Source organism: Triplophysa rosa, linkage group LG10 (genome assembly GCF_024868665.1).
Source record: "Triplophysa rosa linkage group LG10, Trosa_1v2, whole genome shotgun sequence".
NCBI lineage: Eukaryota > Metazoa > Chordata > Actinopteri > Cypriniformes > Nemacheilidae > Triplophysa > Triplophysa rosa.
The window spans coordinates 643,522-658,203 of record NC_079899.1 but is presented as its reverse complement, the minus strand read 5'-3'; the positions used below and the strand labels follow the sequence as shown (position 1 = coordinate 658,203).

At 38.8% G+C, this 14,682-nt stretch overlaps 1 protein-coding gene across 1 annotated transcript; it reads left to right on the top strand.

The window, feature by feature from the left end:
• The first annotated feature begins 298 nt into the window (after window positions 1-298).
• On the top strand, window positions 299-13,974 carry as3mt (arsenite methyltransferase). Its single transcript, XM_057344715.1, has 11 exons — window positions 299-377; window positions 542-578; window positions 2,181-2,308; window positions 5,154-5,304; window positions 8,789-8,925; window positions 9,070-9,139; window positions 10,854-10,935; window positions 11,071-11,202; window positions 11,824-11,966; window positions 12,397-12,522; window positions 13,257-13,974. Exons 1-11 carry the CDS (start codon window positions 340-342, stop codon window positions 13,356-13,358), a joined length of 1,146 nt encoding a protein of 381 aa, XP_057200698.1. The 5' UTR covers window positions 299-339; the 3' UTR covers window positions 13,359-13,974.
• Window positions 13,975-14,682: the final 708 nt, after the last annotated feature.

The window sequence follows — 14,682 nt, the reverse complement described above, 5'->3', positions numbered from 1 at the left end:
GAAATCCAACAAATCTCGTTCTTACCGTTCTAGTTATTTAATATAATAAAACCATGGTCATTTTAAAATATCAAAAGTGGTGTTCTTTGCTTGTTAAGCAGATGTTGACCCAGAAATACTGGCGTGTATGTTCCATCAAGCGTATATGCGCATATGTTTTTCGTAAACTTGAATTTTAACACATCATTTTAATGCTTTTATTTTACCCAGAGTACTTCGCTTGCTAGAAGCTAACGCAGCTTCGGTTAGCCATGCAACAACATTTTGCGATAACAACTTTGTGACCAGGCATTACAACTACCTACTAAATTGGGTCCTAAGCGGACACAATTCAACCGAATGACACTAGACATGGCAGACACATCAGCATTAACCAGGTGTGTTTTTATGCTGTTCTGTATTTTGATGTTATGTTATGCATTGTTTCAATATGATTCACAGTAGTTATATATTCATTGCGCCTCGTATCGAAACTTTGTTGTTAAAAACAAACCATTGAAAATCAATCATTGTAACTACAGTTTAATTCTATTTTCTACAGCGAAAATGCTTGCTCAAGTGTTTATAATGAAGTGAAGGTATGTTTCTCTTAACAAAACTGTACTTTAAACTAAAGCACCTGCGTCATATGAATATAAACTACAAAATAAAAGCTTCCGATTTGATCACTTCCTATGGCGTGATTTTCCCCCAAACCAGTTAAGCGCAAACCACGCCCACTCTGCTAATACTGTATAAATGAAAAAAATAGAGAAGCTTCTAATATTATCTTCAAAGTTAAAATAGACAAGTAATCTGCACCATATTTATTTGTGTTTTTTATTGTGTTATTCCTCTGGCTGTTTTTGATAACTGTTTTTTGAATGTATTTTTTCCATTATTAATTCTGTGTACTGATGTCAGTTATGTTATTTTATGTCAGTTATGTTATTTCTTTTTTATGTATGTTTATATGCAATGAATGAACGTAAAAAAAAACTAAAGGCCATTTGGTGGATACAACACTAAATCACAAACTCTGTCTACTGGTATCTGATTAGATAACAGAAAATGACAGATGTCAAAAATTAACTACTAGATAAAAAATTAACTTCTCCAGTGGCGCAGAGGGTTAAACATGTAACGTTTTTGGTTGCTTTGAGATTAGAGACCCGGGTTCGAAACTTATTGGGACAAATACATTTCCCATCACATATCAGATCATAAAGGCAATTATTTTCAATAAAATGATCAAAATATTTGAAAAGTGGCTAACAAGTGTTTAATTAGAAAGTGTAGTTTAAGGTTAGGTGGTAGGTAAGGGTTTATTGTTATTATAAAAAAAACTTTGCTTTTGCTGACTTTAGCATAGTGTAGTGATCCCTTTGGATAAAAGCGTCTGCTAAATGTTGTGCATCAGTTAGTATTATTACACCAGCGCTATAATGTAGCCGGCCAATGAAATCGAAGCAGAGGTGTTGTGGGGTGGGGTTTTTGCTCAAGGGGCGTGGTTTACGCTTAACTGGTTTGGGAAAAACTCACGCTTTCCTATGGGCAATATGTACAGTGAGGGAAATAAGTATTTGATCCCCTGCTGATTTTGTAAGTTTGCCTGCTTACAAAGAAATGGAGAGGTCTATCATAACTGATAGAGACAGAATATTTTTTTAAAAATCTGGGGAAAGCATGTTATATAAAGTTTATAAATTGATTTTCATTTCAGTCAGTGAAATAAGTATTTGATCCCCTACCAACTAGCAAGAAATCTGGCTTTTTTCCCCTGAAATTTCCAACATTTTCCCCCTGACTTTTTTTGTAATATTCTGTCTCTATCCCTTAAAATAAACGCACCATAAAAATGATAGACCCTTCATTTATTTGTAAGCAGCCAAACTTACAAAATCAGCAGGGGCTCAAATAAATATTTCCCTCACTGTATGCGTGACTTCCGCGTTAGAAGGAAGTAGAACGCCACCGCTGTGTAGCGCAATGTGCAGCATCTGTTAAATTCAACTGTTTTCTCATCTTTTCCATTTCTCTCTGCTTTAAGTCTCCCCAACCGGAAACTGCCGAGGGTTCTTCCTGTGAAACGCGGAAGTCATGCGTGCATAGAGTCCATTGTTCATTTCTGCATATTTTAGGACGTGATTAAAACATTTAATGGTTATGATAGTATATGAATGAATTCTTCTCTAACGCAGGAGTACTATGGAAAGATACTGAAGCAATCATCTGATTTGAAGAGCAATGCCTGTGTTCCGTCTGCTAAATCTGTCCCGGAATACGTGAGAAAAGTGCTGGCTGAGATCCATCAGGATGTTGTGGCAAAGTAAGGTTTAGACTTGTGTTATGACGTTAATGCTGGACATTGCAAATATTGTACTCTGGTGTGCTGAAAAGACTATTACAGTAAAATACTGATTTACCTATTTGAACAGATTCAACATTTACAGGTATGGGATGGCGGAAAGTTGTAGAAAAACATTATTGATGTTACGTTCGTGAACGGAATCGTTCGTTTTGAACGAATCGTTCTCGTTCACGAAAGGCAATGACTCATATTTCTCGTTCACTGAAATCTCTCCCTCGAGCACAGAGCGTCTTGGCTTAAAAGAGTGTCTAAAGCACGAGCCAATGGCGTTCGAGAGTGAGCTTTGACAGAGCATATGATTGGTTGAATGTACTGAACGAATACGCCCTTCACTGAACGAACGAGCCTGTGTTCGTTCGAGAGAGAGATCTCGTACACCAACGAAAGGAGTCAAAGGACCCGCTGATTCTCGTTCATGAACGAGCTGTTACTTCTCACTCGTGAACGAAAGATGAGGTCTCTTGTTCAACAAGTAACGTTACAGAAACGGACACAGTGTAAAGATCCTTACGAAAATAATAAAATAACGCAAGCTGATGGTTAAATGTAACAAAGACAAATTAACATGGAAAATGTCAAGCTCTGTTTACTCAGTTATTGTACTGCAAGCACAGGTGTTTTGTGTGCAGTTTGTATCATTTATTGTTCTTTCAAATAAAAACGACTTCATTACGTTTAATTCATGTCATGCACTTCTCTAAAAACTGTAAAACAAAAAAGTATTGGTTAGCTCTCATTCGCGTCGCGTCAGCAAATGGCATTCCAGTTCCGGCTGTGAAGGGACGTGTCATTGGTTAGATCTTCCACTGAACGAATACGCCCACACTGACCGAGTCGCTGTTGAGTCTGAACGAGAGAAACAGATCTTGTTCGTGAACGAATTGAACGAACTGGTACATGTCGTTCATGAAGGAATTGAAGGAGAGTGTACAGTACACTGTAGGTCGGTCATTTAGCACGTGAGTCTCGTTCAGCAGTCAGCAGAAAGCGGATGCAAAGCGCAGTTACAGGTAGGCTACTTTGTTTATTTAAAATACATCAACTTCACGTTTAACATAATCCCAGATTTATGAATGTGTAAATGACCAAACAATTAACTTTTTAATTATGCAGAAAAACCTTGCGCGTTGGTCATCTGAACCACTTATTTAGACTTATTTTATGTATTTAATGAGTAGATCAGAGACGCACATTTTAATAAAGCCTGTAATCAGTTTATACGTCCGTTAATACGTTCGTTGACATAACATAACTCTTTTGCGCCACCTGCTGGTGTATTATAGAAATGGACACTGAACGAACCAGTGAACGAATCTGAACGAATCATTTTGGTGAACGAACTGAAAAAGAACGAATTACTCAAATGAATCATAATTCCCATCACATAAAAACCTTGCATTAGAAGTATAGTGGTTGTCAAAAGAGATGATAACATAATTTCATTCATTTAGGTGAACCGTCCCTTTAAATTTTGAGCACAGACCAGACAAGAGCTGCGTCTCAATTCGAAGGCTGCGTCCTCCGGAGGTCACATTTGTCTACCGCATACGTCATCGAGGTTGTCCCTTTACAGTTAAAATTAACATTTGTTTCTCTTCAGACGTAATAATCATTCTAGTTGCTTTTCTGAAATAAAACCTGAAATAATGACATATGTGCCCAACAAACGCAGCCTTGGAATTGAGACGCAGCCATGGACTTATCTTATAAAGGCTGGAGACACTTGTCTTGGGAGATGTTGTCAGAGGAATAAAGAGACTGACCAAATAAAGAAAAAGTGTTTGTCTATTAGAATTTATTGTTAAATAATGCATTTGCAAATAAGTTTTCATTTTTATAGGCTTACCACAACCTATAAACAGACTTTTAAAGCCACACAGTTTAATATGTACACATTATTTCCTACTCTTATCCCTAATAAACGCTCTGTTACTATCTCTTGTCATGTCACGCTGATCATTGCGAATTACATTACATGAATCACGTAAATGACATATTTTGCAGCACCAATATACAGATGGGTTTCTTGCATTTATTTCACAAGTTTTATTACACACCACAGAAAAAAACTGGCGGTTGCGAGCGACCCTCCGTGAGAAAATGGATGTGAGAGCGTGAGAAAACACTCGTGGCGAATGCAGCCCTGCATCTCTCAGATGCTTAAATGTTAACATGATGTTGTGTAATCCTTTGGTAAAAGACGATACTCTATTACAGACGATTTTTCTGAAATATGATGACATTCATTTGGCAAAAAGATTTGAGCATTTGACCCATTGCCTTAAAGTGATAGTTCACCCTGAAATGAATATCTTTCATCATTTACTCACCCTCATGTTTAAACCTCAAAGTTCGTACCAAACAATATTGGCTCTCATTGACTTCCATGTGTGGATACATTTCTCAAAATATCTTCTTTTGTTGACGTTTTCAGTGCTCTTTATTTAAAGCAACGTCAACCACTAACATTGTTTGACAGTTATGCCGGACACACACCCCTCTTAACGACACTCAATGAAACACGCACAGCCAAAGCCTAGGCACATCACCTCGAACGCCAAAGTTAAGAGCATAGCACTAAATGATGCCTTGGGCATGTTTTCCTTTCTCATAATGGGAGACGCCGCTCCGTTGACGAGCATGATGTGTAGCCGTCACATAATGTAGGCACGTTTGATTAATATTGTTTCACGTCGCACACGTGACTGAAACGGTGGCACTGTAGAGCAACGGTGAAGGTGAGTACATGATCACAGCATTTGGATTTTGCCTGTAAAGCATGTTTTCTGCACGTCTTTCTCAGGTACTATGGCTGTGGTCTGGTGGTCCCTGAGTGTTTGGAGGGCTGCAGTGTGCTTGATCTTGGTTGCGGGAGTGGACGGGACTGCTACATGCTCAGCCAGATTGTGGGAGAGAAGGGACAGGTCACGGGCATTGACATGACTGAAGATCAGGTACATCTGGGGTTTCGGGCAGTGTAGTGATCTTCACACGGGCACCAATTCTGTCGATGCCAAGCACAAGACACTTGAGGTGTTGTGAGTTTGGTCACGCATCATCTCGTGTGTGTGTGTGTGTGTGTGTGTGCTTCAGATGACCACTCCCTCGGTTTAAATCAGCACAACAGTTAAGGGCGACCATAACAGTAAAAATGATCCCAATAGAGATCATACAATATGAAAATGATGTCAATTGAACTAGGTAAATCACCTGGTTTATCTGAAGGGTTTTGTGAGATTCAGCTAACTTGTAGAGCTTCTTGTTGTATTATCAACACAAGGAATACACATGAATAAATGGTGAAAACCTTTGCTAGAATTGGAATTGTCCATATAAAGCAAATATCGTTCTGTTCATTTGTCACTCTGTCCTTTAATATAGTCTGCTGCAATAGAAATGCAAAGAAACATTGTATTTGTTCTTTTATACAGTTGTAATTATTTAGTTTTATAACTTCTTTCAAGTTATATATTGGCCATGAAATGATCCGACACAAGTAAGACCTGTCACTCCTCACAATCCTCCTTTATTTTCCTCCTTTTTGCAAAAAAAGTCATTAAATTAAACTAGCTAGCTCAAAACTCAAGCTACACACTGTCATAAATAAATGCTAAAGCTTCCTAATGTTACAGTCTTGTTAAATGGCCGAAGCACTCTTGTGTTCTGAGGTGTTTTGAGTGACTGATGTGATGGGTTCAGACAGCGAGTCTCGTGAGTTCAGTCTTTGACATATGAGTTGTTTCAACCAAATGAATCGGTTCAAATGAGTCATTAGGTCCCGAATCGAACATTAGCAGACATTGATGCACTGTTTGTTAATTACAGCTGTTAGGGAAAGATACGCACTCGCACCAATGCGTCGCTGTGAAATTTGACCTCGCATGTTATGAAAATCTATCACATTTGCGCCCATTTTGGTGGCAGTCTAGAGCCCTGTCAAGGGCAACTGAGAGATACACATAAACTGATAGAATACACTAATGCCGAGTCTCTGGGCTTGTGAGAAGTCCGGTGGAGGCACTGGTCAGGTTTGGCTGGGCTGCAGTGGAAGAGGAGTCGAGTTGTGGTTAACGGCCTTGAGCATGAAGCGCTGAGGGATGCCGATCTCCTGAAGCACCAAAGAAAGGTCCTGAACGATCTGAAACCCGCAGATGAAGGGACCTTGAAGTAAAGGTTTGCTGCTCACTGGACGTAGACTCAGAACTTTGGTGTTGCTGTTAATGTCTTCAGGCTCAGCACTGAGGATTCTGTGACGGAAGTGACTCTAGTTTTTACCGCCCGCCACAGAAGTGTAAGAAATAAATAACATTGTCTAGTTACTAATGTCTTCATAATTAAGGTTATAATACCATAAAAACTATTAGTCTTAATCACAGAAATGTAAAATAAAATATTTTTGTTGACAAATATTAATCGGTAAGTGATTAAATAAGAACTAGTAATCAGAGTATGTGCATTAGAACAAATACGTAAAAATAATTAGTTGTCTAATAGTAGTTGTCTTCAGAGTTATTATTGTTTTAATTTTAGTTTTATTTCGTTTGATTAATATTTTAAATTAGCGTTTTTGTGTTAATTTTATAATTTTAAGTTTTGGCATGTTTTTGTCATTTTATAATTCATTGGTTTATATTTTACAGTATGTTGTTATATAAAATTAATATATTTTTTTCGTTTTTTTATTATAATTTTAGTGCTTTCGACTTATTTCATTTTATTTTTGAGGCAACATTTAAATTTCCTTTAGTTACGTTTTTTCCAAAAATGTGTAGGTCAATATTTGATTTGATTTCAATGAACAGTAACGTTTTCAAACTTTTAATTTTAGTACACTAAACTAACCTTGGTTATCAGGTAGAGAAATTAAATAATGTCAAATACCACTGTATGGTCTTCACTGTATAAATGAAAGACATATGAAACCTTAGTCAAGTTAATCAGTCAGGAGCAGTTAGTGTTTCTTTGTTGTTTAATGCACATTGAAAACAGATGTTTATTATGCTGCTGCTGCTTTAAGAGGTGCACGGATCAAATATACTGGGTGTTTCCAAACTGTTTACCTTCGCTGAAGACAAAATGTATTACTTTTACCAGGATACTTGCTCCTCTGGGCATTATGGCATAACTTTGTGTGAATGAGTAAGAAGACGTGAACGAGAGCTCAATTCTGTTTCATCTCGTTGTCTGAGATGTCCGTGAGAACTGAATCAAGTTGTCTTTTGTGTCTTCTTAAGGATATTTAAATAGGCAGCAAATAATAATTTTTCGTGACGATACAGCACTGGCCCGATCGGGCAAATGACATGTCCATCAACTGTCTCCCATGCTGCCCCAGGCCATCGGGCGGTCCTTGTTGTTGACCCTGGTCTCTTTTAAATGGAGACCCAGAACTTGCTGTATGTGTGACGCCTCCCCAAAGGGCAGACTGGGAACAAAGAGTTTCTGCTGAACGGTACCTTTACCCTTTTCAGATGAGGAGGAGACTTTATCCTAAAGCAACAAGTCTGTATAGAAAACCTTTTAATAACACTTCAATGTTTCACGCTCCATTCATCATGCAGAGGTCACGTTAACTGAAAATTCTCCGTCATTGATGTATTTTTATACCAGTGATGGAGAAATGTGAAGGCCGTCCGTCATTTTGACAGATTACAATGAGGGCAGTTTGTAATATCCCTTTTTGTCGAGTTTGTAGCATCCAATCATTTCCTTTCATCAGAATGTGATCATGTGGGTACGTTTCCCATTCATTACTCATAAACGTCTCGTCCAATCTGGACAACCCTCGCGGGATCAGCGGAGACTCGCGGTGCGGAGCCAGGGGCGTGTGTAAACAAGGCGACTATGACGGCCCGCCACCGTCTCATTTGTTTAACCATAGTTTCAGAACAAACTGAAAATCGTTTTGCAAAGCGCGCATCCATCATTCATCTGCCTCTCATACACACACACGTGCGCACAAACCAGTGGTGCGGTGTTTTTCCTTCAGAGAGCGATGGGGACTAGCGTCATTTTGGATAAACCTTAACTTTCAGTGAGTGGAATAAAGTCTCTGGCGTCTTCTCCGTTCAACACCTAACAGCAGCTTTAAGTTACTTGTCAGTGAATGAATGAAGGATTACAAAACAGCGTGTACAAGCACGTGTCTGGCAACACAAACATTAAATATGTAAAGGACTTCGGCTTTATTGGGTATTAAGATACAGTAAGTTCAGTAAGAATGCATGTATGTCGCGATGACGTCACAAACATGCTAATTTGCACGTAATATCACCTTGCACCATAGTGACGGGTAAAAATAGATTATGATGGATTTTTTACGAGCCTGTCCGTCATTTCTAGCGCAACCTTTGTGTCATGTAATACATTTAAACGGGTCATCAAAATGGATCATACGTGACAGTACATGTAAAACACCTCAAATCTTTTGTTTTGCAGCTTGAGGTGGCTCGGAAGTACATCGACTACCACATGCAGAGATTTGGTTATAAAAAGCCAAATGTGAATTTTGTGGAAGGTTACATTGAGGCCTTGGCCGAAGCCGGTCTGAAGGAGAAGTCATATGATGTCATAATGTAAGTAATGTAATGTTTTGCCAAAACAAGACTGGTAATATCAGTTTTATGTCAACATGACCGTTAGGTTCTGTTAAATATACACTGTTTACAGGAAGAAGCAGTGAATGAATTCTCAATGTGGTTCTTTTATTTGAATGACAGATCAAACTGTGTTGTAAACTTGTCACCGGATAAGAAGAGTGTCCTGAGGGAGGCTTACCGTGTACTCAAGGTACTTCTGTTTTGTTCTTACATCTTCGCACATGCTGTAATAGAAGTGACGTACGCCAACCTAATATTTGACAGGATACTGTACATCTTTAGTATCTTTAATAGCAAGCAAGAGGGATTTTGAGCGCTTTTCCACCATGCTTAATCGTTCCATTCCATGTTGATCCGGACCAGCCGGTACGTAACTGGTTTCATTTTCCACCGCAGGGCTGATAACGGAAATCACCAAAGATTAGGCTTCAATCTAGATTAAATCAAGGTTTATTTAATAATTTTGTCTCAACAAACTTGTTAAAAGACCGCCCAAATGTAGACGCAAGTAAGGTGGTGTACCAGTCAGTACAATTGAAGAGGAACCTGATGTTCCAAATATGGTCAGAGGCGTCACATTTCCCTCACACGCTTGCAGTATTCCACCAATCACTACACACTGGTGAACTTTCCAATCAGAGCACACCTCGCTTTTCAGAGCCATGAGCTTCGTTTAAAATCTGTGTGTTTCAGAGAGGCGGAGCAAAGAGGAGATACAAACATGCACGGTGTGGAAAATACACATTGCATTACATCTAAAACAAACCATAATATTGGTTTCAGCCGTGTCATGTGACCCCTTTAATACTGTATGATGTTACCTGAACAATCAATGATAGTTTTGATGTTTTGTCGCTGTTGTTTAAGGTTTTCTTGTTTGTCCTGAGTCATTAATTGTCCAGGTCCTCCAGAATCTTTGCTTTTTCAGCATTTCTGAATATTTCACTCATGTCCAGCAGTAACTGTATGATGTTGAGATTCATATTTTTTCAATCAAGAGACTCATACACAACTATTACAATAGATAGAAACATTCACTGATGCCCATGAAGTCAACACCATTCATTTAAAGTCTCCAAATCCAGCGGTATGTCCACCGATAATATAACATTCAGTGGTGGAAAGAGTCCTGAAAATTTGTACTTAAGTAAACGTATTGTTACTTGAGAACTAATTTACTCAAGTACAAGTAGATGTACTGAATAATAATTTGACTCAAGTAAGAGTAGACACGTGGTTTGCTGATAAACTTCTCAAAGTACAGCGAAACAAAGGACTTGTAAAAAAGTGTAAAGTACTCATTTCAGTCATTAATCTTGATGACCTGTACAGTAGAATTGCATACTCGTATCTCTCGTATCTTCAAAGAGTATTTAGTTTGATGACATTTATAAAAGAGAGGTACAGCTGTACGATGATTTCTGGATAAACACGAGCTGCTGGAGGCGGGCACACAATAACATGACATCATCGCATTAATCCCAAAGAGAGTACTTTATGTGCGGAGAAATCAAGAAAAGGACTTTAATCGGTATATTCTCCTCTGTCTTGTCAGTCTGTTTGGACATTTGGGATTTTGTTGTGGAGATGAAGGTTAGGATCATGTTTTTACTGTTAGTTTATCAGCAAATTATCAGTGTATATCAGCATTTTTGTTTGTTATGTGCCTATGGCATCTGTTTGGACCCGCTAATGGTGTATGACCTTCCATATATGGTGTTGCGTGACCTCAGACTTAACAAGCGGACCATGTGTTGTATGTTTTTAATATTTGTCATAATATTTGACACGTGTCATTACCTGTGTTTTTACTACCAATATGTATGCAAAGCTGCTTCGTAAACAATGCAAAATGTTAAATTCACTGTAGAAATCCATTTGAATTGAATACTTGAATGGTTTAGGATGGAGGAGAATTGTACTTCAGTGACGTTTATAGTGATTCCAGAATCCCAGAAGACCTGAAGGCCAACAAAGTATTATGGGGTAAGGAAGGGCATATTCTCATTAAACATATTGTCTGTCTAGATGTTGTGAGCTACAGTACAGTCATCTAAGTAACTTATAATCATAGCAAATAACGAAGGCACTGATGTAGGCTAATCGGCACGCATGCTTTAGGTGAGTGTCTCAGTGGGGCGTTGTGGTGGGAAGATCTGATACGACTGGCTGAAGAAGTTGGATTCAGTAAACCACGACTGGTTACTGCCAGCATTATCACTGTGGGCAATAAGGAACTGGAGAAACTTCTTGGTGAGTCAAGGGTTGGAAAAGTTTGTGTTTCAGTCTGCTACCGAGCATCAGGTTCAGCATCTGGCACACAATACAAAAGCGTTCTTGCTTGAGCTGAAATCCTTTCTGACGTCATTTATACCACATACACATCAAGAAAATGTTCTGCTTTTGGCCCTAAAATGTGTTTTATTTTAAATACAGAAATAGCATTTTTATAGCATGATTTTCCATAGTCCGGTAAGTGCAGAACGGTCACATCCATAATGGTCCATATTACACATATAAACATGAAAATATAATATAAGTAAGCTTATTTTATGCTCTATGAAGAGCCAAGTCTTCACCATTTCTTGGGTGTTTTTGTTTCTGGTTTGTATAAATCTTTTAATTCAGAATTCTAATTTATTTCATAGTTTTGATTACTGTTATATTATTTTAGTAAAATAAAATATGGAAAACAGTAAAAACAAAGAAGAAAAAGGCTCAGTAGCTTTAGACTGTACATCAGAAGACCTTTTGCCATGAATAAGATGTGTAGCTCAACTTCCATCATTATTTGGCTGAATTTTGTTGTTCTCCATTAAATTGTTACATATTGTTTGGATGGTTTAGCAATATTTCAAATGTAACTTTAATTAGGTGACTACACATTTGTGTCGGCAACATACCGGCTCTTCAAGCTGCCAAAAGGCTCAAAGGAGCAGCCTTGTCTGGCCATATACAATGGAAACATGACGGGTGCGGTGGGAAGCTTCGAGTTTGATGCCCAGTATACCTTTAAGGTAACTAGTTCATACTTGGCTAAACATAAGACACATCTGCACACTTTGGCCTTCTTTGAATCATTTGTAATCATTGTGTTCAAATAAATGAGGTGTAATGTAATGTGTAAAGTTATAGTAATATCTCAAAGTCTACTTCACATACTTCAGATGTCTGTTGGTCTGTGGTGTAGATGCACGTCATTTACATGCAGATATCATTAAATGCTAATATGAGCACACGAGCCATTGGTGTGTTAGAGGTTTTGTGTAAAAGCTTTTTCATCGCTGGTGTCCAGTCCTGCAGAGTTTTCCTCAGCTTTTCAGTTTCTTCAGGAGTTTGATTTGGTTTGGAACAAAACCGTGGAATCCAGGAGCCAGATGAGATGAGCACGTCTGGTTTACATGCATCGCACAAGAATAATGTGGACACCTTTGGGGCTTTCTTTAGGCAAACCAAGTCATGGAAGTGGATGGTGATGTGGCCAGTATTCTGATCAACTCCAGATTTTCAGAGGAATTCACATTTCAGCCTCCGGGAGTAAACGTCTCTGGAAGGTGCTATTCTAAACCCAAGGTAAGTCATTAGATTCAAGCGATAGTGCAAACTAGAATTGACATGTGTTGTTTATTTACTCACCCTCAGGCCATCCGAGATGTAGGTGGCATTATTTTGAGTAGAATAATGAAGAGGATTTTTAGGTAAATCCACAGCCCTCTGTGCTTCATATAATGAATGTGAATGGGGTCAAGAGTTGTAAAAGCAGGTATATCCAACACGAGCGACAATCTCAAAGGTGAACGGACACATAGAGGGAGGACGCGCGCGTGTGCAGATCTTAAGATACGTCATTTATGTGATCGGGAAGTTTGCTGGAAGCTACAGAATACAGCTCACAATTTTATAAATGACCTTCAGTTTAATGCAAATAATGATCGATTGGCTTCACGAGACGTCAATATGTCACCAGGAGCTGCGGGGATCACGCTTGTGTTGGATATACTGCATGTGCTTTTACAACTCTTGACCCCATTTACATCCATTATATGAAGCACAGAGTTCTGCAGATTCATCTAAAAATCGTCTTTTTTGTTCTACTCAAGAAATGGCCTGAGGGTGAGTAAATAAACAACACATTTGAATTCTACAGATCATTATTTGGAAACAACCGTAGTGACAGAAATGCAATTGCAGTGATGTGTTGCGAAGCTCCGGTTGTATTGATAAAAATGAGATCATTCGATGCAACCAATATTCTGTTTTGTAAATATTCTGTACTTGAAGCTCTAATAATATTTCTCTCTCTTCAGGATGTGTCAATAAATCCTTTTGAGCTGGTCAAGCAGTTGGGAATCGCAAGAGTAACGTCCTCCACTGGAGGTTGCTGTGCTGACTCAGAATCATGCCGCTAATAGTATTCAATTCAGAGATGGAATTGTCTATTATTTTTAAATTGGTTTTAAACTAAAATGAATCAGTAAACTGTTAATTACTGTTCTTGTTCATTTTAAAAAGAATTACGATATGTATGCAGATGTGTCGAAGCCCACTTCTGGAGGACCGCTGTCCTGTACAGTATAGTCCCAGCCTTAGTTAAACACACATGAACTCTAATAAAGATCACACGCATGTGTGTAAAGCAGGATTGAACAAAAAATCTGCAGTTTTTGCTCTACAATTAATGGGCTTCTTGCACAATTTGTACTGGATGCGGCTCATTCGTTTCCGGTACAGCGTTCAAAGCATCTACATGCCTTCCTGTAGCTCAGTGGTAAGAGCATGGCACTAGCAACGCCAAGGTCATGGGTTCGGTCCCAAGGGTTGCACATTCTCAGAAACAAATCTATAGTATAATACAATGTAAGTCTCTTTAGATAAAACCATCTGCCAAATGCATAAATGTAAATCTACATGCAGAGATCATGGCAGATCAGAGCCGATTCAATGTCAAATAAAATAACATACATTGACTGCGTTTTACATATAGCCACAATAAAAAAAAAACAATAAAACAAACTTATTTATGGATATTACACTTGTCATTCACATTTATTAATCTATATTTATATAGCGCTTTAAATTGAAAGGGGGAATCTCTTCAACCACCAGTAATGTTTGGCATCCACATGGATGAGGCGACAGCAGCCATATTGTGCCAGACATGCCCACCACACACCAGCTTATTGGTGGAGAGGAGAAGGAGTGAAGAAGCCAATCAGTACATGGGGATGATTAGGAGGCCATGATGTATAGAGGTGAATGGGCAACATTGGCCAGGATGACGAGGTTATACCCCTACTCTTTTTCAAAGGACATTCTGGGATTTTTAGTGACCACAGAGAGAGTCAGGACCTCGGTTTAATGTCTCATTCGAAGGACGGTGCATTTTGACAGTAAAGTGTCCCACACAGACCACAGGGTGAGCACCTCCTGCTGGCCTCACACCTCCAGCAGCATCCTAGTTTTCCCAGGAGGTCTCCCATCCAGGTACTGACCAGGCTCAGCCCTGCAACCTGTCTTGGGCTACAGCAGACCTGGGCATTGTATGACCACTGGCTCTCCCTGACCGGCCGCATGAAGACACTGATAAATGAGAAGATAAACGCAAATAGGTGTAACAGGTGCACACAATACAACTGGCAACTGCTTTTTTAACCCTTTAACTCGTCCAATCACACCGGTTTTAAGCCTGCAAACAGGTCACACTGCACGACATGGATCTAATAAACTTGGTAA